At 46.2% G+C, this 22,919-nt stretch overlaps 1 protein-coding gene across 2 annotated transcripts; it reads left to right on the top strand.

Annotated features, from left to right (window-relative positions):
- The first annotated feature begins 2,687 nt into the window (after nucleotides 1-2,687).
- Nucleotides 2,688-22,286, top strand: ntn4 (netrin 4). 2 transcript variants are annotated; one of them, XM_036957332.2, is made up of 10 exons: nucleotides 2,688-3,413; nucleotides 4,147-4,688; nucleotides 9,423-9,695; nucleotides 16,140-16,266; nucleotides 16,452-16,637; nucleotides 19,700-19,913; nucleotides 20,028-20,122; nucleotides 20,494-20,562; nucleotides 21,007-21,180; nucleotides 21,303-22,286. In XM_036957332.2, the coding sequence occupies exons 1-10, from the start codon at nucleotides 3,356-3,358 to the stop codon at nucleotides 21,440-21,442; spliced, it is 1,878 nt and encodes a 625-aa protein (XP_036813227.1). In that variant the 5' UTR covers nucleotides 2,688-3,355; the 3' UTR covers nucleotides 21,443-22,286. The 2 variants fall into 2 exon arrangements, 1 of the variants encoding a protein (XP_036813227.1); XR_016490192.1 differs by having other exon boundaries at nucleotides 2,822-3,413; nucleotides 20,028-20,073.
- The last annotated feature ends 633 nt before the right edge of the window (nucleotides 22,287-22,919 follow it).

The raw sequence follows: 22,919 nt of genomic DNA, 5'->3' as shown, positions 1-22,919 counted from the left end.
ATAAAACAGATCAGTTAATAATTCTCAATTGGCTTGCATTCCACTCCAATTAGCTGGGATTTTGGATAGGCCATCAGTAGCATATTGTCAACATAGCCCATGCAGAAGTGTATTTAGCCAAGTGACCAAACTCTCCATATATATACACTACCGGTCAAAAGTTTGAGGTCACTTACAAATGTCCTTGTTTTTGAAAGAAAAGCTATTTTTTTGCAAATTAAAATAACATCAAATTGATCATAAATACAGTGTAGACATTGTTAATGTTGTAAATGACTATTGTAGCTAGAAACAGAATATTTTTTTATGGAATATCTACATAGCTGTACAGAGGCCCATTATCAGCAACCATCACTCCTGTGTTCCAATGGCACATTGTGTTAGCTAATCCAAGTTGATCATTTTAAAAGGCTAATTGATCATTAGAAAACCCTTTTGCAATTATGTTAGCACAGCTGAAAACTGTTGTTCTGCTTAAAGAAGCAATAAAACTGGCCTTCTTTAGACTAGTTGAGTATCTGGAGCATCAGCATTTGTGGGTTCGATTACAGGCTCAAAATGGCCAGAAATAAATAACTTTCTTCTGAAACTCGTCAGTCTATTCTTGCTCTGAGAAATGAAGGCTATTCCATGCGAGAAATTGCCAAGAAACTGAAGATCTCGTACAAAGCTGTGTACTACTCCCTTCACAGAACAGCGCAAACTGTTTCTAACCAGAATAGAAAGAGGAGTGGGAGGCCCTGGTGCACAACTGCGCAAGAGGACAAGTACATTAGAGTGTCTAGTTTGAGAAACAGATGCCTCACAAGTCCTCAACTGGCAGCTTCATTAAATAGTGACCGCAAAACACCAGTCTCAACGTCAACAATGAAGAGGCGACTCTGGGATGCTGGCCTTCTAGGTATGAAAAACAAGGACATTTCTAAGTGACCCCAAATGTCTTTGTTGTTGTTGTTGTATTTTACCCCCTTTTTCTCCCCAATTTCGATTTTGTCTCATCGCTGCAACTCCCCAACAGGCTTGGGAGGCAAAGTTCGAGTCATGCCTCCTCCAAAACATGACCCGCCAAACCTTGCTTCTTAACACCCGCCCGCTTAACCTGGAAGCCAGCCGCACCAATGTCTCGGAAGAAACACAGTTCAACTGACGACCTGTGTCAGCCTGCAGGAGCCTGGCCCGCCACAAGGAGTCGCTAGAGTGCGATGAGCCAAGTAAAGCCCGCCCGTCCAAACCCTCCCCTAACCCAGACGACGCTGGGCCAATTGGGCGCTGCCCTATGGGACTCCCAATCACGGCTGGTTGTGATACAGCCTGGGATCAAACCCAGGTCTGTAGTGCTGCCTCTAGCACTGCGATGCAGTGCCTTAGACCACTGCGCCACTCAGGAGGCCCCCAAACTCCACAATTTTAAAGTAAGTGCCCAGTGAAAATCTCTCTCGGTTTAACTCGTCCTACACTGGTATTTGTGGCCAAAACATAAATGGGAGAAAAAACACTTCAAAACCCCAATCTCAAATTTGTATCTCAAACAGGTGTTTCAAAAATTCTTGCTATTTCCTCATATAACATGACGTCATCTCCCTGAGGAGGATGAGCTGGCCTATCAGCATTCTAGAGGAGGATGAGTTGGCCAGTCAATGGTTTACTTGCGTGAATATTTATAATGTCCAGTACACACACACCACTCTGTTGTTGGGGTATGCCCACACCATTCCAACACAGAAACGCTGCTGTTTTAACATAATTAATAAAACATCTTGGAAGGAAAACTATTTCACTCATATTGTCAGTTATTATAGGTCATATTTCATAGAAATCTGGAAACACTGGGCAGTTACTTTAGTTAAAAGTGGGTCACTAGCTGGGTTTCCCACCAATTGGTGACAGATTTTCTTGTGAATATTCTCAAATCTGCATAAGTAAAATATGCGCATTTGATGTGTTTACATCAAATTGACTTGTGCTAAAAGTCTGTGTGTGATGACATAATACACATAAAAATAACTGTTTCGGTTAAATTCCCATGTACAGATAAAAATAAAAAAATAAAGTTAAATGGGTTTCCATTGTATTTTCAACTCTACTGATGTCACAAAACATTTGTTATATAGCGAATGTGCCCACCCTGGTATTGGCATATGTGCTCTAGCCACCAGCTTGCAGATACAGTTGTGGGTACAGTCTACGCATGATAAGATTATTATGGCCAAAAGAGTGAGATTGTTTTAATTTGTCAAACGGCAGCCAAGCATGGATTCATCAAGTCACCAGAATAAGATCCTCGATATTAATTGGAAAGTACCATTAACCTCATCACCTTGCACTTTCACCACCCTATGAAGTTCATCATCATGTATTTAATCTGTAGCCAAATAAACTGTATGCTTTCCCGAGTCCTAGTGGGATGACCACATAAACATGTCATCCGTGACTCCAAATTTACTTCGATATGATGGTTATGTCAATATTTGGTCATAAAAGCGTTTCCACCTTCATTTCTCGCATAATACATGAACCTACACAAAAATATCCAACCTTATATTTGACCGACAATATTAGCTGTTTCCATCAGGCATGTTGTACTTTTTTTTATGGGACATGTAGGCCTACTTTATTCGCATAAAAAGGTTGGATGGAAAAGTGGTTCGTCTCCTTTCTAAAAAGGGGCAACTATTTCCCCCAATGTGAATCCTGTTCAGCTCACGAGCCTCAATCATTCTGGACCCTTGGCTTTGTTATTCTGCGTTCCTTTGTTTTGTTTCCACGAAGTGTCAAACTTTACCGCATTAAAAAAAAAAATATCCGGATGAGTGTCTGTGGATTGGAGAGGTTTGGATGACCACAGCGTGCCAGCTCTGACCTGACACCGACTGGCTCCTGACTACCAGGAATGTTCCTTTAAAGAGAAAAATGCAAAGAGACGGGGCGGAGCCGCAAGCCCGCTGTCACTCTCTCAGTATTCTATAGTAGATTCACAGTATATCTTCAGGCCATCAGCAAGCAAATTAACTGTAAGGTAGAAGGTCCCGACGAATACGAGAGAACGAAAATCAGTCCTCGGCCTTTGCAGAAGTAAATGCGGCATAATGGAATACTTTTCCCTGGGTGTCTGAACCTTCTGTGTTGTCAAACTGGGGACTTTGTTCTTCTTTGATCATATTTGATTGTTATTGAAATGGATAGTACAACCTACACTGGCTTTGAACCTTGGTTTTACATTCGCGGATGAAATCTAGCATCTATTTGCCACTTGAATAACACCAACGAGGTGTCGCGTTGCCTATTCACAAGGCTTCTCTCTAGGTATCTCATCGGCTAACCTCTTCTTGGGAACACTTGCTCTTGGGTCGGAACTATGATGTGGACTTTATTTGCTGTTTTTACCTGTACTGGACTATCTGGTATTCTTGCAGGTTTGTATTTTTTCTTTAAAAAAAACACTGATCCTATTCGAATTGGATTCATGGGCAGTGTATTCATTGTGTGCAACAATGTAGCGTTCCCGCTGTCTCGGAACAATACGCGTGATAAGGGCAGCAACAGCGACAAAAGTATTTCCTTACGCTCCGCTCTGTTGACCACCTCGGGTCAACATTCTATTTGTGTCGAGGTGAAACTCGCGTCTCATGATATCATTGAGATTTTCTCTATAATGTAGAATGTTTTCAAACGAAACACAAAGATACTGATGTGTATTTATAACTATGTAATAACCTCAAAAGACCATAACAATGAAGGCTACTGTGAGCTAACATCCATTGTCGACTGCCAAAAATTGATTTTGAATACCTGCCCATATTATAAACAGAATTGTTGTGTTATAAAACCATGAAACCCCCGCTGTGAACAGAACAGCCCTTGTGTGCATGTTGGCAGTAGAGAGGACTCTTAAAGATGGCAGTGTTGCCCAGAAGGTGTTCTTAAGACCCATGGGCAATGCATCTGGAATGTGTCTGGAGTGCACATCCTCCTCCCATAGCTTCCCAAAACTTGATCTGTGTCAAAGTCCACATTGAAGCATTCAAGTTAAGACTTTAGATTCAAGTTTATATGACATACACACAGACGCACACACAACCACACACACACATCCTCACCCTCCTCCTCCTCCTTCTCCTATAACCTGTCCTCTCTCTCTTCCTATAGATGTGGGTCGTGTAGGGGGGGTAGCCCCTCGCTGTGAGAGCCAGGCGTGTAACCCCCGAATGGGCAATCTGGTGCTAGGCCGCAGGGTCCTGACCCAGACCGTGTGTGGCTACAAGGGCACAGAGCCCTACTGCTCCTACTCTGACCCCTCCTCCTCCACAGTGCCCTGCCCCCCGGCCAGGTGTGGGGAGTGCAACGCGGCCCTCCCCCTGCAGGCCCACCTGGCTGCAGCCATGGCCGACTCCTCCTTCCGCCACCCCAACACCTGGTGGCAGTCGTCCGGGGAAGTGGAGTCTGAGACTCTGCAGCTGGATCTGGAAGCAGAATTCATCTTCACCCACCTGATCATGGTGTTCCGCTCGCCCCGCCCTACCGCCATGACCCTGGAGCGCTCGCAGGACTTTGGGCAGACCTGGAAGACATTGCAGTACTACGCAAGGAACTGTAGCGCCACCTTTGGACTGGAGGAGGGAAAGGCAGTGCTGGACAGGGCCCCCTGCACCTCCAAATACTCTGGAGCTTACCCCTGTACCAGGGGAGAGGTGAGGAGGGCTTGTGTGTGTGTGTGTGTGTGTGTGTGTGTGTGTGTGTACGGAGACAGACAGACAGACAGACAGACAGACAGACAGACAGACAGACAGACAGACAGACAGACAGACAGACAGACAGGACTGTCTGAGACAGAACCAGGTGTTAGTCCAGACAGCAGCTCAGACTCACACCTCTAGCGGTCCAGGATGTGCCCTGTCATGGCACCTTACTTATGGACGGATGAACAGCTGGAAGGAAGGAGGGATGATAGATGTTGGTTACTGTACTACACACAGGAGTGTCCACTCCACTTCCCCCCATTCATAAAGCTAACCTGCATGTTCCCCTGTGTGTCTGAATCATGGGTCTCTAATCTAAATACAGGTACTAATCAAAACCGTGATGAGTTGAGTCAGGTGTGTTAGTGCTGGGCTGGAACTCCAGTCTGCACACCCTAACCTCTCTACAGCTCTCAATGGCCTGGGTAGTCCGTAGTACCCAAGCCAGCAGCAGCACTACGGAGGAGTGTGCTATTACTACAGAAGGGTGGTTATCAGGTGGGTGTAGGGATTGTGTGGCAAGGAAGGGTTCCTGGCAGCTCCTTGATGTCTAACTGAAACAGTGTGTGAGTGGTTTCAGCTCCTACCAAGGCAGAGCTAACAGTTCACCCAGTGCAGGGAGATCATGTAGTGCAGGGTTCCCCAACTGGTGGCTCACAGGGCCGGATTTGGTGGTTTTGTTGTGCCCCCCAAGTTTTCTGAGAAGAATAAAAAACAATATACGGGGCGGCAGGGTAGACTAGTGGTTAGAGCGTTGGACTAGTAACCGGAAGGTTGCAAGTTCAAACCCCCGAGCTGACAAGGTACAAATCTGTCGTTCTGCCCCTGAACAGGCAGTTAACCCACTGTTCCTAGGCCGTCATTGAAAATAAGAATTTGTTCTTAACTGACTTGCCTAGTTAAATAAAGAAAAAATATGTGTGTATGTTTTTTTGTTGGACATAAAACATTGTAAAAACACCAGGAAATCAGCTCCAAGTCATTTTCATTTTGAAAATCTATTCCAGGTATTCCCACGCATAATAGAGAGGCACGTGATCGTAAACAATCGTAAGCAAGGTTTGAAATTATTATGTTTTAGTCAAATATTATATATTTGTGATCTTCTTGCGGTCATTTTGCAGTCTATAAAATTATTTCCAATTATGTTCCGTCCCCCCGACCACCCGCTTGAGACACAAATGGGCCGCGGCTGAATCTAGTTGATGATCCCTGATGTAGTGCATATTGACTCTGTAATGAATCTAGTTGATGATTCCTGATGTAGTGCATGTTGACTCTGTAATGACTCTAATTGATGATCCCTGATGTAGTGCATACTGACTCTGTAATGAATCTAGTTGATCATCCCTGATGTAGTGCATGTTGACTCTGTAATGACTCTAGTTGATGATCCCTGATGTAGTGCATATTGACTCTGTAATGAATCTAGTTGATCATCCCTGATGTAGTGCATATTGACTCTGTAATGAATCTAGTTGATGATCCCTGATGTAGTGCATGTTGACTCTGTAATGACTCTAGTTGATGGTCCCTGATGTAGTGCATGTTGACTCTGTAATGACTCTAGTTGATGGTCCCTGATGTAGTGCATGTTGACTCTGTAATGACTCTAGTTGATGATCTCTGATGTAGTGCATGTTGACTCTGTAATGGTATTGCTCCACAGGCTTTCCCTGGTAGGATTGCCTACATGTAATCCTGTCATCTTTTATGATCCGCTGTATTGTACATCCAAAAGCAGTCTTCCCCTGTGAGTGGTGTGTGTGTGTGTGTGTCCATGCAAGTGTGAGCATGTGAAAGTGTGTATGTGTTTATTTGAGGGACCCAGCTACTATAAGCTACTCGAGTCATGTTGTGATGTGCGTGCAATGCATGTTTGTGTGTGAATGCTTGTGTGTGAGGGAAGCAGCGAGACACCGTGATAGTAGCATGACCTTTACCCTCTAACCTCTGTCTGATGACCCTGAGGTCAGGGGAGGGGTCCAAACTCCAGAGCCCTTTCAGCTCCTCATCACAGAGTCTGTTATACTAAACCATTCTCCACTCTCTCTATCGCTATGCCTACTGTATTTATCTTGTGATGTTCATCATTAACTAAAACCATCATTCGGACAACTCAACTGTCTGTGGCCTGTCTGGTGATGACAGCAAGGCATGTACAGAACTGTGTGTGTGCTTTACCCTGGGAGCTGAGAGCTGTGCTCTGTGTGTTTATGTTCATACAGAGGGCAAGGTGCACATGCAAATATGCCTACCATGTCAGGCTTTCACCTACTAGCTCAATGTGTCAAGTGTGTGTGTGTGTGTGTGTGTGTGTGTGTGTGTGTGTGTGTGTGTGTGTGTGTGTGTGTGTGTGTGTGTGTGTGTTTAGTCAGTGTTAAGTGTTTGGGCTCCTGCAATCAGATAAGTGTTTAACTGTGATGGATAGCAAGAAGGAGGGAGGGGGAGGAGGAGTGTCTTAGCTTGGAGCGATACTGTGAGGGAGCAGGTATTCTCAGCTTCCCCCTCCTTTATCTGATGAACATTAAAAAGCATGTCATCTCTTGTGCTGAGAGCTGAACATGTTCGTCTGAATGGGGGAAAACCTGGGACGCTTGTTCAGGTACTAACTGAAGAGGTCTCGTTAGTCTCTCTGTTGGAGAGCTCAGGGCTCCTTGTGTTATTTATGAGGTCAGCTGGGCTGGAAGAGTGTGTGTGTTTAGGTGTTATAGAGACTGTAACCTCCTTAGAGAGGGAGCCGTCTAAACAGAGCCCCACACACACCTCTCTCTCTCTGTCTGTCTGTCAAGGAGGAAGTGCCGTTGCCCTGATGGAAGTTGGTCCTGCAGGCGAGACGGCCCATCCCCCTCATCTCGCTTTCTCTCTCTCTCTCTCTCTCACTCTCTCCCTCCATCAATGCCCATTGTTCCTGTTTACCAGAATACAGTCCACAGCGCTTTGATGGAATTAGGGCTGTTAAAGCCAGTCTTGCACTGTTTTTCAGACTGTAACAGGAAGAAAAGATTATGAGCGTAGAAATGCCACATGCTCCCCTGACTAAGATTTCTGTGGGACTGCTCTCTCTGTTTCTATGGTTTGGGAGACCATACCCAGACAATGACTTGACATTTCATAAAAACTTTAATGAGAGACTTAATTTGTTTGTTTGTATGTGTGTTTGAGTTTGCTTTCGTTGTGTGGGTTGCATGAAGTCTGTGCCCTTCTGGAGAATCCAGAAGACCTCTTGTGGAATTTTTGCAGGGTATGGAAATGTTGATTGGGTAAGTGTGTGTGTAGTTGGGAATGTTCATTGGATGTTGTGTGTGGAGTTTGGGTTTGTCCATTGGGGATGTGTTTGTATGTGTGTGTGACAATGTTGCTGCGGTGTCGCCGGGCTATCGTAGAGCCTTTGTCCAGGGCTGAGTTATGTGGGGCTGCATCTCTCGCCCGCTCTTTTGTCTCGTCCTCCTCTCCCGCGGACTGGCGCCCCTTGCCCTATTTGTTGTGTTCCCTTAATTGCGGAACACAATGCCATGACTCTGTGACCTATTCCAACAACAGGGAACTTAATAGTGCTCCTCCCATCACACCCCAGGCCAGCCATACAGCCAATGGAGACACAGCATGGGCTCGACTCACAAACACACACCCCTCACCCAATGATATCTATATCAGGGATACATACTCTCCTCCAATAACACCCCCTCCCAGCATCACACACTTCCCTCAATGACAACTAACTCCCCTTAAACAAACACACTTCTGCCCCAGTGATATCTGTGTCAGAAACATACTTCTGCCCCAGTGATATCTGTGTCAGAAACATACTTCTGCCCCAGTGATATCTGTGTCAGAAACACATTTCTGCCCCAGTGATATCTGTGTCAGAAACATACTTCTGCCCCAGTGATATCTGTGTCAGAAACATACTTCTGCCCCAGTGATATCTGTGTCAGAAACATACTTCTGCCCCAGTGATATCTGTGTCAGAAACACACTTCTGCCCCAGTGATATCTGTGTCAGAAACATACTTCTGCCCCAGTGATATCTGTGTCAGAAACATACTTCTGCCCCAGTGATATCTGTGTCAGAAACACACTTCTGCCCCAGTGATATCTGTCAGAAACACACTTCTTCCCCAGTGATATCTGTTGCAGAAAAACACTTCTGCCCCAGTGATATCTGTGTCAGAAACACACTTCTGCCCCAGTGATATCTGTGTCAGAAACATACTTCTGCCCCAGTGATATCTGTGTCAGAAACACACTTCTGCCCCAGTGATATCTGTCAGAAACACACTTCTGCCCCAGTGATATCTGTGTCAGAAACACACTTCTGCCCCAGTGATATCTGTCAGAAACACACTTCTGCCCCAGTGATATCTGTGGCAGAAACACACTTATGCTCCAGTGATATGTGTCAGAAACACAGCCCTCTCAGGAACACAGTTCACCCTCAACAACAGCAGCAGTGTAACAGGTTGCCATAGGAGCAGCCACCGATGTGATGGCAATTGTGCTTGGGCTGGGGGGTAAAATGGAGGGATCATCAATTTAGGGATGCAAGACTCAGCGAGAGAGAAAGAAAGAGAGCCAGAGAGAGCGGTGCAGAAAAGAAGATGTGTTGTCACCAACTCTTGCGTAATAACATGGTGCCACTAACTCGTATCATTTTGACTGACTGTTGGATTGGTTGATTGACAGGTGATCTATCGTGCCCTCCCCCAATGGGAAGCTCTTGACCCATATGGGGTAGCAGGCCAGGAGCAGCTGAGGGTGACCAACGTGCGCGTACGTCTGCAGGAGTGCCAATCCTGTCCCTGCCAGGCCAAAGATCCCACCATTGGAGCCCCGCCCACCCAGCACTTCGCCATTTATGACCTCATCGTGAAGGGCAGCTGCTTCTGCAACGGGCACGCCGATCAGTGTGTCCCCGCGCCCGGTTACCGCCCTGTCAGGGACAGAACCAACCATGTGGTGAGTGTGTGTGTCTGTGTTTGTCTGCGTATCTGACTGTCTATGTGTGTAAGTGCGTGCATACCCGTGTTCATGCATGTGTTTTGTGTGTCAGTCATTAGCATAGTGATGAGGGCTATCACCTTTCTCTGTCCCACTTCCTGTGCTGGGCTTGCTCTGTCTGGGTAGATAAAGAGCTCCCTTTCCTGTGATCCAGATTACAAAAGAGATGTTGATATTGATTCAGCACTGGGCTAATGATGGTGTTGAAGTCTAAAAAAGTGTGTGTGCGTGCGCTGATAAAGGTGTGAATGGACATGGCTGATTCACAGTGTGTAGATGGACATTAGAGATGCAGCGAGCATTTCCAGACTGCCGGTGGAACGCCTATCTCGGCCATCTCCACAAGCAGTTCCGCCCGATGCCTTTTGAAGCAGAGCGCCTATTCTATTGCAATCAGCAGGCCCAGAGAGCAGGGAAAGTGAGTGTGACAAAATAACCTTTAGACTGCAGACACAAAGACATAGACACACAGCGACTGTCTGACTGTGGGTAACTATAACTTTGTGTATGAGTGTTAAGCCCACAATAGCAGTGTCTGTGGCAGTATTACAGTATCTAGGAGCTTGTGTGTTTGCAGCCGGTCAGTCTGTCTCCTCTGTGTGAGCCCACTGTAATCAGAGGTGTCTGTCTGTAATCCTCCCCCATAATATCACTGACTTATCTAGTAACCCAGTGGACTACACCTAGTTAACCTAGTTTGGACTTGACTCTATCTAGGCTACAAAAGCATCCTCAGAATGTGTTTTAAGCTTTTTAATGTTGATATTCTAAACATCAGGTAATATCACAACACGACCTAACGTTGTAGTGTGATATGTGGGAGAGTTGGGTAAACAAGCGTTGAGACGGGGGACGCGGTATGAGGTTATATAAGCTCTCTCTCTCTCTCTCTCTCTCTCTCTCTCTCTCTCTCTCTCTCTCTCTCTCTCTCTCTCACACTCAACACTCAACACTCAACACTCAACACTCAACACACTCAAACACACTCAAACAAGACGGGAGGGTGTGGGTTTGTGTACATGTTTTCCTACCTAATAAGGACCAGAATGACCTGACAAGACTTTGTTCATGTCGTGAATTTGTTAAAATGCTATTTTAGGCTTAAGGGTTAAGTGTTGTGTTTGTGGCTAAGATCAGGGTTAGGGTTTTAGGTTAGGAGTTAGGGTTAGGGGGTTGAGGTTTAGGTTAGGTTAAGTGAAAATAGGATTTTGAATGGGAATATATTTTTCCTCCCCAAAAAGTCCAGAAAATTCTGAGTACCCCTCGCCATGGAACAAGGCGGGGTTAGTTGTGGGCAGAGTCGGGCCTGTACCAGCCCCGCCCATCACACGTTTTCATTGGTTGAATTCCACCACGTTGGTTTGCATTCCACCACACTCTGCTTTTTGATATGTCAGCACATACAGTACCAGTCAAAATTTTGGAAACTCCTACTAATTCAAGGGTTTTTCTTTATTTTGACTATTTTCTACATTGTAGAATAGTAGTGAAGACCTCAAAACTATGAAATAACACATATGGAATCATGCAAAAACTGTAAAACAAATCAAAATATATTTCAAAGTAGCCACCCTTTGCCTTGATGACAGCTTTGCACGCTCTTGGCATTCTCTCAACCAGCTTTATGAGGTAGTCACCTGGAATGCATTTCAATTAACAGGTGTATCTTGATCAAAGTTAAGAATATGTTTCCTTCTTAATGCGTTTGAGACAATCAGCTGTGTTGTGACAATGTAAGGGTGGTATACAGAAGATAGCCCTATTTGGTAAAAGACCAAGTCCATATTATGGCAAACACAGCTCAAACAGCAAAACAACAGTCCATCATTACTTTAAGACATGAAGGTTAGTCAATCCACAAAATGTCAAGAACTTTGAAAGTTTCTTCAAGTGCAGTCGCAAAAACTAACAAGCACAATGATGAAACTGTCTCTCATGAGGACCGCCACAGGAAAGAAATACCCAGAATTACCTCTGCTGCAGAGGATAAGTTCATTAGAGTTAACTGCACCCCAGATCGCAGCCCAAATAAATGCTTCACAGAGTTCAAGTAACAGACACATCTCAACATCAACTGATCAGATGAGACTGTGTGAATCAGGGCTTCATGTTTAAATTGCTGCAAAGAAACCACAACTATGGGTCACCGATAATAATAAGAGACTTGCTTGGGCCAAGCTACATGAACAATGGACATTAGACCCTTGAGATATTTAGAGCTAATACGCTAACAGTATAGACTTTACGTCAGTCCCTCGCCCCGAACTGGGCGCGAACCAGGGACGCTCTGCACACGTCAAGAGTCACCCTCGAAGCATCGTTACCCATCGCTCCACAAAAGCCGCGGCCCTTGCAGAGCAAGGGGAACCACTACTTCAAGGTCTCAGAGCAAGTGATGTCACCGATTGAAACGCAACTAGCGCGCACCAACGCTAACTAGCTAGCAATTTCACATCGGCTACATTAACATTTATGTAAACTCTACATAGTTATGTTCTGTGGGTGTCACTGTGTAGACTGATACCCCGTTTCATGGGTGCACAATCCATGGGTAAGTCTGTACAGTGCATATAAATATGCCCCCAAAGCAATTATGCAGTCTTAATACATCCACAGTGGGATTTCAAACATTTTAGTTGTTGTTGTAAACAACAGGTGTGGCCTAACAGTGAAATGCTTGCATGCAGGCCCTTCAGAAATAATGCAGAGAGAAAGAAAATTGAGAAATAAAACAATAATAAAAGTAATAATAGATACACAATTAGTAACGATAAATACATGGGGTACCAGTACCGAGTTGATGTGAATGGGGTACGAGGTAATTGAGGTAGATATGTACATCTAACCAGGAATATAGTGATGGATAATAAACAGTATCAGCAGCGTATGTGAGGAGTCAAAAAAGTGAGCGCAAAAAGGGTCAATGCAAATCATCCGGGTAGATATTTGGTTAACTATTTAACTAACAATTTAGCAGTCTTATGGCTTGGGGGTATAAGCTGTTCAGGGTCCTGTTGGTTCCAGACTTGGTGCATTGGTTGCCGTGAGGTATCAGAGAGAACAGTCTATGACTTGGGTGGTTGGAGTCTTTGACAACTTTTAGGGCCTTCATCTGACACCGCCTGGTATAGAGGTCCTGGATGGTAGGGAACTCGGCCCCAGTGATGTACTACAAGGCTGTGCGCAATACCCTCTGTAGCGCCTTGCAGTCGAATACCAAGTAGTTGCCATATCAAGCGGTGATGCAGCCAGTCAAGATGCTCGCAATGGTGCAGCTGTTGGACTTTTTGAGGATCTGAGGACCCATTCCAAATCTTTTCAGACTCCTGAGGGGAAAGAGGCGTTGTCATGCCCTCTTCTCGACTGTGTTGGTGTGTTTGGACCATGATATGGCCAAGTTTCCAAGAAAAAGGATATTACTTCAGGTCCCATTGGTAGGATAGTCTCAAACGGAGCTCGTCCAGTTTATTCTCCAGTGATTGTACATTCACCAATAGAACAGAGGGTAGAGGCGGTTTATTTACCTGCCGCCATAGTTTCATCCGGGTGCCCACACGTTGGCCTTTATATTGCCGGATTTAGGGTCTGGTGTGAGCAGTATGTCCTGTGCCGCCGACTCATTGAAGTAGAAATCTTCATCCAAATCGAGGTTAGTGATTGCTGTTCTGATGTCCAGACGCTCTTTTCGGTCATAGGAACCGATGGCGGAAACATTATGTACAAAAAAAGTTAAGTTCAGCTCAAAAAACCCCCACAAAATAGCAGTTCAGGAGCCAGGATTTTGTGCACCCATGATTTCAACAGTGGTTTTCTGTTTGTCAAACGAATTATTTATTGTATTAAATCTTAAATTCTAACAACATTCCAACCGTATTTAGCATTATCTAGTCCAAAGCTGGCATGATTCTATCCACTATTTGTATGTTTGCATCACTTTTAATGAGGGACTTTTGTTCAGAACCGCAAATTCCACTTTTGTGGCTAATTGTTAATGTGGCTAGCTTCACATTGGCAGGGACAAGCGTGTACCAGGGCCGCGTACAGCAGGAGGACGGACACAACGTTGGCCAACTTTCAGATATAAATGTAAAATGTAGAACAAACATGCCTCTCTGATTTAAGAAATCATGTCAGTTCTATTCATGGCATTTGAGTCTGCAACTTTCCAAAACGATTTTTTACTGAACATGCCCAGGCGAACCCATTGAGCAACACAAACCCAGCTCTGCGCATCGCTTGTCTGGAAAGCCTCAGCAAATGAAACCGTGTGGTAGGCGGGGTAGGCCCGGGCCGACCTCGCCCACAGCCGCCCCCGCCCCCTTAAGTGTGTCGTGGCTAGGGGCTTCTTGAAAATTCATGAAAACAAAGCTGTTTGTGTGTGTGTGTGTGTGTGAGAGAGAGAGAGAGCAAGTAAGTAAACCCAATAATCAGTGGCCTTGATATTGAGGGCTATTAGTGCCCAGACAGTTTTGTGCAGTCCGAAGTGTTTTTGGGGAGAAACAGTGTTTTTGTTGTTGTGTTGCAGGGCTCACAGGTCCAGACCACATGGGAAGGTGATCATGGTCTGTGTGAGCCACTCTGAGTTGACCACAGAGCCAGTTTTTGACCCACATCCAACCCTCTGGGCCCATGCTCAGCTACTGGAGCGTTAGCAGCAATTAGCATAGCAAATGGAGAGGCAGTAAGAGTCTCTAAGGGCTGTAGAGACTTGCACAGTAACTGGAGTTTGAGAATGAGTCTCTGGAGAGGTGTTGGAATTTAAAGACTGCACCTCATGGAGAGTATTGTGCTATACAGGTGTTTGCCTGAGTACACACACACGCTAATGATCGGATTAACACACACACTTATCATGTTGTTTGGATGAATACACACACACGCTGCTGATGAATGACTTAATTTCACATTGGCCCATAAAGCTTTTGATGTGTGAGGGGAAATGGGCGTAAGTGACGCCCATCCTCTGGGTGTGGGGCTGCCAAGGTCTTCCTGAGCACCCGTCTGTACCCTCTGCCACCCCTCCCTGTCCATGTCCAACAACCTCTTTATCAGAGGGTCAGAGTGTTTGAAATACAGGCCTGTCAAAACAGAACATACACACAAGCTCAGGGCAGGAAGGAGTGTGCATGCATTTTATTTGTGTGCGTGCCTGGGAGCCTGGCTGCCTGGGTATGTATTTATGTGTGTGTCTATTGGTGTATGTGTATATCAAGCAGGTAAACATGTGAAATTGTTTGGAATACCAGCTGTCTGGACCTTGGCCAATGTATCTCCTCTCCTTCCCCCCTCTTTCTCTTCTCCTCTCCTCCCCCCTCTTCTTCTCTCTACCTGCCTCCTTCCCCCTTTTCCACAATCAGTCCTGGTTACAGATGATTCCATTCTCATTGATGTAGTGATGTACACAGAGTTCCTTTACTCATTTTCTCTATGTTGTCCAATCCAGATCTACCACATCCATTTCTCACACTGTCTTACCTGCCTGTCCTTATCTTCCTCCATTCTCCTGGTTGATGGAATATGGTTGGAGTTATGTCTTGGGCTGGCACAGTGGCTGGGGTTGAGTTTGAGATAAGGTTAGGGTTCGATCTGGGGTTAGTGCAAGGGCCTGGGATATGTCCCAGTTCCGGTAGCTACAGGTCTCTCCCATGCCTGTGTTTAACCCTCTGTGTGAGCGTCTGTGCAGCATAGGGGAGAGGGCATTTTGTGGTAGAGGGCAGCATCCTCTATAGCCATACACCGTGGGAAACTGAAACTACCGCAGGGGTTGGAGTGTGTGTGTGAGTGTTTGTGTTCAGTGTGTGTGTGTGCATGCGTCTGTGTGTTTGAATGTGTGTGTGTGTGTTCAGGCCTCTCTCTGTGTCTCTGTTCCCCCACACAGAGGCACTGTAACCCAAACAGATAAATAGCTACCTCAGATGCCTTGTCAACCTCCCACCTAGAGTACATCATTAACCCGCGTGCATGACATTCCAACTCACAGGAATGACAAGGAGACTGTTATTGTGCTCTCAGCGCTACATATTTCCATGCACACACACACACACACACACACACACACACACACACACACACACACACACACACACACACACACTCAGACACTGTCCTTTTCAGGCCTCTTTCGTCACAAGGCCAATGTTCATTTCCAGCGATGAAGCCAAACAATCAGTCTCCATTCAGCAATTACAGGACAGGATCTGAAAGAGAACAGGCAGGGGAGCCCCCCCGACCCCCAGGGGTTAGACTTGGGGTGCTGCTGATCTCACGTGGGAACTGCTCTCTCCCTTACACTGACCTCTTTGTCCCCCCCTTCCTCTCCCTCTCCCTTTCTCCTTCTCTCCCTTTCCTCTTCCTCTCTCTCCCTTCCTCTCCTCCTCTCCCTCTCATCTTCCTCTCTCTCAGGTTCATGGGAAGTGTGTGTGTAGTCACAACACTGCAGGTGTTCACTGTGAGCGCTGCGCTCCGCTCTACAACGACCGACCCTGGCAACCTGCGGACGGACTCACAGGGGCTCCACACGAGTGCAGGAGTGAGTGACACTACTGCTATTCACTATACACTAGGGCCAGGAGTTCTATCTGAGGATGAGATCTGGTCAGGAACAACGCACGGCCCCACTTACAGCCATCATTGATCATGATGACCAATCAGTGCCTGTTTAGAGAAGATTGACAGATATCTGTGATTCTGATGTCCCGTCCTGTCTCCCTATAGAGTGTAAGTGTAACGGGCATGCCCAGAGCTGCAGTTTTGATTGGTCGGTGTGGCGGGAGTCCGGCCAGCGCAGCGGAGGTGTGTGTGAGTGTCTACACAGCACAGAGGGACGCAACTGTCAGAGCTGTAAGATTGGCTTCTACAGAGACCCCCAGAGGGCGCACACGGCCCAGGACTCCTGTAAACGTAAGACAAACTCACGCATACGCACTCCAGATGGCTAAAGCAAAAGCTCAATGTACTTCAAAGATTTCAAGTAGCATTTGAACCCATGTCTGACTCACATTCACTGGCTTGCTCTATCACTCACTCACTGACTCAATCACACAAACACTCACACACATAAACACACACCGTAGGAATCCAGAAAACATGAGACACATACACACCGTATACACACACCCTTACTGGCAGAGCCAACTCATTTCTGTCCGGAATGCTGATTGCTGAGATCGCAAGCCGAGACGTGCTGGATAACGTCGCTCCTGATGGGCACCTGGTTCTTTGTGTGTGTGTCAGTGTGTTTGTGTTTTGTCTTTCACACAGCCTACACTCTCTCTGAGGATTACACATAGATGAATCATCAGACTGGGGCATACCTGGGACCTGAGGGTCACACACTCACACTGCCTACCCCAACCCCTGTCCCTGTTGTTATGGCTGTTTGTGTTCTCTGTGAGTCACTGGAGTGGCTCGTCATCACTAATTAACACAGTGGTGACTCATGTAAGGAAAAGGAACGGGAAAGGGGGATACCTAGTCAGTTGTACAACTGAATGCATTCAACTGAAATGTGTCTTCCGTGTGTGTGTGTGTGTGTGTGTGTGTGTGTGTGTGTTGTTTGTGCTCTGTGATGGGACTTAAGTAAACACTAGATACCCATCCATAAAGACGACAGTGGCTACATTCTCTGATTATCTGTCTGATTTGACCCAGTGAGCTCAGCCCCACAGTTATGCAGAAGGCTGGGGAGACGCCGGCTGGTGTGTGTGTGCGTCACTGCATGCTTGTGTGCATGTGTTTAGGTTTGCCTTTAGGGAAGTCTGTAGGATGTTGGTATTTTCACATTGTCAATAAGTGAGAGTGTAACACATATCTGGGGAATGTTTGTAGACAGGACACGTTTAGGAGGGGAACCCCAGTGTCAGAGTGAGGTTGAAATCTGACAACTGAGGAATTTCTCTCCGTCTCTAGGAACATATTTCCAATTCCAGGCATGGTGGAGCTCTTTAAAGAAAACACACAATCCAGCCGCAAGCTCACACACACACAGTAACAATGAGTGTGTGTGTGGAGATACATTTTTGTTTGTTTTCTAAGTGGGTGTGTTCTGTGGTTGTTCGGGCAGCTGCTCTGTCACGTATCACTACAGACTCATAATGTTCTCATTGTGAGAGCTCACTGCGTCAACACACACACACATACACCACTCCATACATTCTCATCTCTAAACTCCAGTAATTATACAATTAATGTATTAACAATGTCCTCTTATACAACATGATCCTATTATACAACGTGAGAGAGCGAGAGAGAGAGGGAAAGTGTGTGTGTGCACCTGCGTGTGTGTGTGCTGATGACTTTGCTGCTTCTAGGTTTGCTATCACTTGAGGTGACTGAACACTACAGTCTCAACAGGGCCTCAATAGATGCTTTTCAGGAAGAGAAATGATTTCAAGTTCAAGTGTATTATCGTAAATGGGGAAAACCCTGAAGAGAGAGACTGTCTCTCCTAGCTGCCTTACATATGCCTTTGGATTTAGATGTCAGTGTAATGATTCCCCTGTCTTTGAGTGTGTGATAGTGTGTGTGTGTGTGTGTGTGTGTGTGTGTGTGTGTGTGTGTGTGTGTGTGTGTGTGTGTGTGTGTGTGCATGGGACTTTACAATGTCTGTTGATAATGAAAGATACAAAATGAATGAAACTACAGATGCATCTTATCTTATATTTGTTGCCCACGGCGATAAGTGATAAAGGTACAGCCTTGTCTGGGTCTCAGACAGTAGAACCTTGTGACATCATCTCCCTGCACCCAGACCAGGGGAGCGGGGGAGAGACACAGGGGGTCTGGCTCTGGTTAAATAGTAATTTACTGCCAGTGGGGTAGGATGGGGGGGGGGGGGGGGGGGCTTCAAGCATCATTAAACAACAGAAATAAAGCTCTACACCACCCCTCCGCCTCCCCTTCCCATCTCTCCCTCCCTCCTCTTGTCTCTCTCTAGTCCCCCCCCCCCCCCCCCCCCCCCGCCCTTGTATCCCTCGCTCAGATGAGTACAGATTTATGGTGATACTGATACATACTTTGGCTGTTACTCTCACCCCTGAAAAGTTATCTTGTAATTCAGACTAGTAGGACAGCAAGAATGTGTTTGTGAATTTATGTGTACATTTTATGTGGTGTGTATGTGTGTGTGTTTTGAGCCTTTGCAAGATGTGTGTTTCATAGGGGGGTTATGGTGTGTGTGTGTGTGAGGTGGTTGTTGAGTGGGCAGAACATAGCACTGACTGTGCTATCTTATATTGCTGTGGTCTGTTTAAAGAACAGACTATCAGCTGAGAGAAGGGACAGAGACAGGAGAGAGAACTGTGGAAGGTATTTGAGAAAGATGTGTGCGCATGCCTGTGCATTCCTGCGCGTGTGCCTGGGTGCATGCGCATGTCGTACGCGCGTGCATGTATCCTTGTGCGTGTGTGTGATCGCAATCTGATAAGACGATGACAAAGAGACCATTGTGCTTCGTGGTTTTCCTGGACTGTTCCAGTCAGTCCAGAGTCCTTTGTGAAGTGGTCTCTCTCCCTCTCCCAGTCTTATCACTTCCTCCTCCAGGCTGGGCTACAATGAGGTGGCACGCTCTGGAGTGTGTCTATCTGTGTGACAGTTACACAAAGGGAACTCTACATGACTAATAAGTGCCTAATAAAGACATAGGTAGAAAAAATATATATAAACTGGAAATGTTGCCAACATTAGGGTTCTCAATCTGAATGTGTGCAGTGGTTTACTTTGTGTGGATTTGATTGGCTGTGGTTGAGTGTGGTGGATTTAATTGGCTGTGGTTGAGTGTGGGTGGATTTGATTCGCTGTGGTAAGGTACAAATAGATCCAAATGAATGTCTGTGGTTTATTTGTCAGTAGATAACATTGGGTTGAGTGCCGATGTATTTGATTAGCTGTGGTGGAGTTATTGATGTATATGTGACTGATGTGCCATGTCTCCCCTCTATCTCTCATCCCTCTCTTCCTCCCAGCATGTGGCTGCCACCCCCTTGGTTCAATACCCTTCCACCTGGGTGGGGGGTCTCTCTGTGACCCTACCAACGGAGACTGTGTCTGCAAGGCCGGTGTGGGGGGCTCCCACTGCGACAGGTGCATGGTGGGATACTGGGGTTTCCATGACTACGGCTGCCGTCCGTGCGACTGTGCGGGAGACTGCGATCCCTTCACGGGATACTGCATGTCCGGGTGAGTCATATATATATATATACACACACACAAACACATACACACCGTTGGATATGATATATATAATATTACGTTTATATTAACAGCAAGTCTATAATGTGTATGTGTGTGCAGGTCAGATCGGGACCTGTATAATCTGGAGGGAAACTCCAGTGAGCTGGTGAGGATCTTTAGGGGAGACGAGCTCTTTTCTGCCCTACACTACTCAGGTTAGACATGGGGTCACCACTGTGTGTGTGTATGTGTGTGTGTGTGGTCTGCTCCACAGCCCAGTGCCCAAGCGTTAATGGTTAAGTAGTGAAAGTTATGGTACATCCTTACAAGGGCAGAGAACAACAATCTGTGTGTCTGTGGACAGTTTCCAAAATGTCCTTCTCCTCGATCTCCCAGGGTCTACAGCTGAGGAAGACAAATTCCTCCTTGATCACACACCCTGTCCTCACATTCCTAAGTCACCACTTATCTAAGTCCACACACACACACACACACACACACCCACTCACCCACAGAGCAGGTATCAGTCACATATCCGGACAGGATATTGGTGTGTAATATGTCAATATGATTGTATCCCCTGCAGAGAAATGTGAGTGTAAGGAGCAGGTCCTGGCTAACAGCAAACTCTTCTGCACCATGAAGTTTGCCTATGGTGAGTACTGAGACACACATGAACAACAGTAAGAGAGATGGTGGTAATAACACCATATTTGTTTTTTTGCTTCCTTGGTTTCCACTGTGTTGTTTGTTTATTGATTTCCACTGTTGTTTGTTTATTGATAACTCTATGTAACCAGTATTTTATTGTACAATAAAGGCTTGTTAAAATTCTAAATATCTCTGTCTCTGTCTCATATCTCTTTCCCTCCCTCCCTCTTTCTCTCTCCCTCCCTCTCCTCCTCTCCCCACTCTACTCCCTCCCTCTCTCCTTTCCTACCGTTCTCGCTCTCTCTCTCCTTATCTCCTCCTTCCTTCCTTCCCTCTCTCTCTTTCTCCTCCCTCGCTCTCCCTCCATCTTTGTCTCTCTCCTCCCTCCCTCCCTCTCCCTCTCTATCACTCCATCTTTACCTCTCTCCTCCCTCCCTCTCTGTTTCAGTGTTAAAGGTTAAGGTCTTGTCAGCCCATGATAAGGGCTCCCATGCTGAGTTGGAGGTGAAGGTTCAGAAGGTGTTGAGTCAGAATACTAAGGTGAAAATCCAGAAAGGACGAGTAACACTCTACCCAGAGTCCTGGACCGCACGGGGCTGCACCTGCCCCATCCTCAACCCAGGCCAGTCTCACACACACACCTATTCACAGGCACACGTGTGCACACACACACGCACAGTTACGTACACACACACGCAGGGCTGCTGAGCTAATGATGTCTCTGTTTATGCTTTGACTACTTAGGTGGGGAGTACTTGGTGGCGGGCCATGCAGACAGGAAGCAGAACCGGCTTATTGTCAACATGAAGAGCTTCGTCAAGCCCTGGAGAGCCAGCCTTGGACGCAAGGTCCTCACACTAATGAAGAAAGACTGCACCTGGTAAACAGACGGAGGACACTGGGAGATGGACAGACTGACTGATAGATGGAGAGAGAGACAGAGAGAGGAGAAAGAAGACACTGCCATTAATTTGTTTTTGCCTTCTCTGGAGGGGGAGTTCTCTTATGGAGGTGGGGACTAAACAGACTATAAATGCCCGCCCCTATCTGCCCTGGGCCAATAAGAGTGTGTGGCTGGCAGAGAGAACATATACAGACTCTATGAGCCTCTGTTTGAGTGACAGTTCGGCCCTCTCTTCCATGCATACATAGACACCCAGCCACTCCCTCTCTGTAGCACTTTAGCCCAGGGCAGAAGGGCCAATAGGATCATGGGTTGACCTCAAGACTGGACAACCGAAGGACACATTTGACCTCTTGTGACCCCTGTAGGAAGGCTTGTGGTGGATGGTGACCTTTGCCTCTTTCCCCAATGTGTTCTGTTACAACAAACTGTCTGTCAAGCTGTGTAACAGACACAGATGTGTACACACAGAAGGATGTTGAATAAGCCATACATGCCACTACAGGTGGTCCAGGTGTGTTTGCGAATGTGTATGTATGTTGTGAACTCTGTGTGTGTCTGTGTGTGGCTGCATGTCTGATGAGCACAAATCCATCCAGCTTCAGTCCAACTGATCTGTTTTTGACTCTGGAATTTGGGCAGGATAACCTCTAGAGATAAAAAAAATAGTCCTATCACAACATACACCACTGAATATATATGACAATACACATATTACCTCCCAATATGTAATACTGCTGTGACCTACAGAGCCCTGAATTCATCTCTATTCCTTCCTGTGTCTGCTCCTGTACAGTATTACTTGTATATATCTATAGAAATATGATGATGTCCTCTCTCTTTCTTTGATGGTGTGTTAATGTAATAATGTCATTCCTGTCAAATGTTGAGGCACTACATTTTCTTTAGATTTCCTCACTGTGGAAAAACCCCTGTCCTTCGGGTTAGTGAGGACACAAGACCGATAAGTAGAAGCACACACTCACACACACAAACAAACACTGCTGTTTATAGACTTTAAAACAACAGAGTTACATTTCTCCATCAGGAGCCTTGGAATACCTCAGATTCATTTGATGAAAATATCCTCATCATCTTTCATTTCCCTCCTGCTCCTCCTCCTGTCTTTCTCTCCCTCACCAGATTAGGTACTAATACACCCCTCCCCCTCTCCCAAAACACTGACACGTTCACACAGACTCAGGGAATGTTGACCATAACAGAGAGATGGGAGAGCAGACAGAATGTTTGGCTTTAGGGAGAGGGTGTTTGCTGCGGCATTCCGGACCATTCCTGGCGTTCTCGTCAGAGCGACGTGGATGAGCTCACGGTGCCGAGATATTCCACACATGCCAGGTGTGGGTAGTCCAGCTCTTCTCCTGGCCAGGTCAGAGTTCACAACCTGCTATGGTGACCCTGCACACTTGGGGCGATCACAGGAGTGGGAGGCAGAGGTC

The sequence above is a fragment of the Oncorhynchus mykiss genome, chromosome 21 (genome assembly GCF_057628025.1).
Source record: "Oncorhynchus mykiss isolate SJ-2025 chromosome 21, ASM5762802v1, whole genome shotgun sequence".
Lineage (NCBI taxonomy): Eukaryota > Metazoa > Chordata > Actinopteri > Salmoniformes > Salmonidae > Oncorhynchus > Oncorhynchus mykiss.
This window is presented reverse-complemented; position numbering and strand designations above follow the sequence as displayed.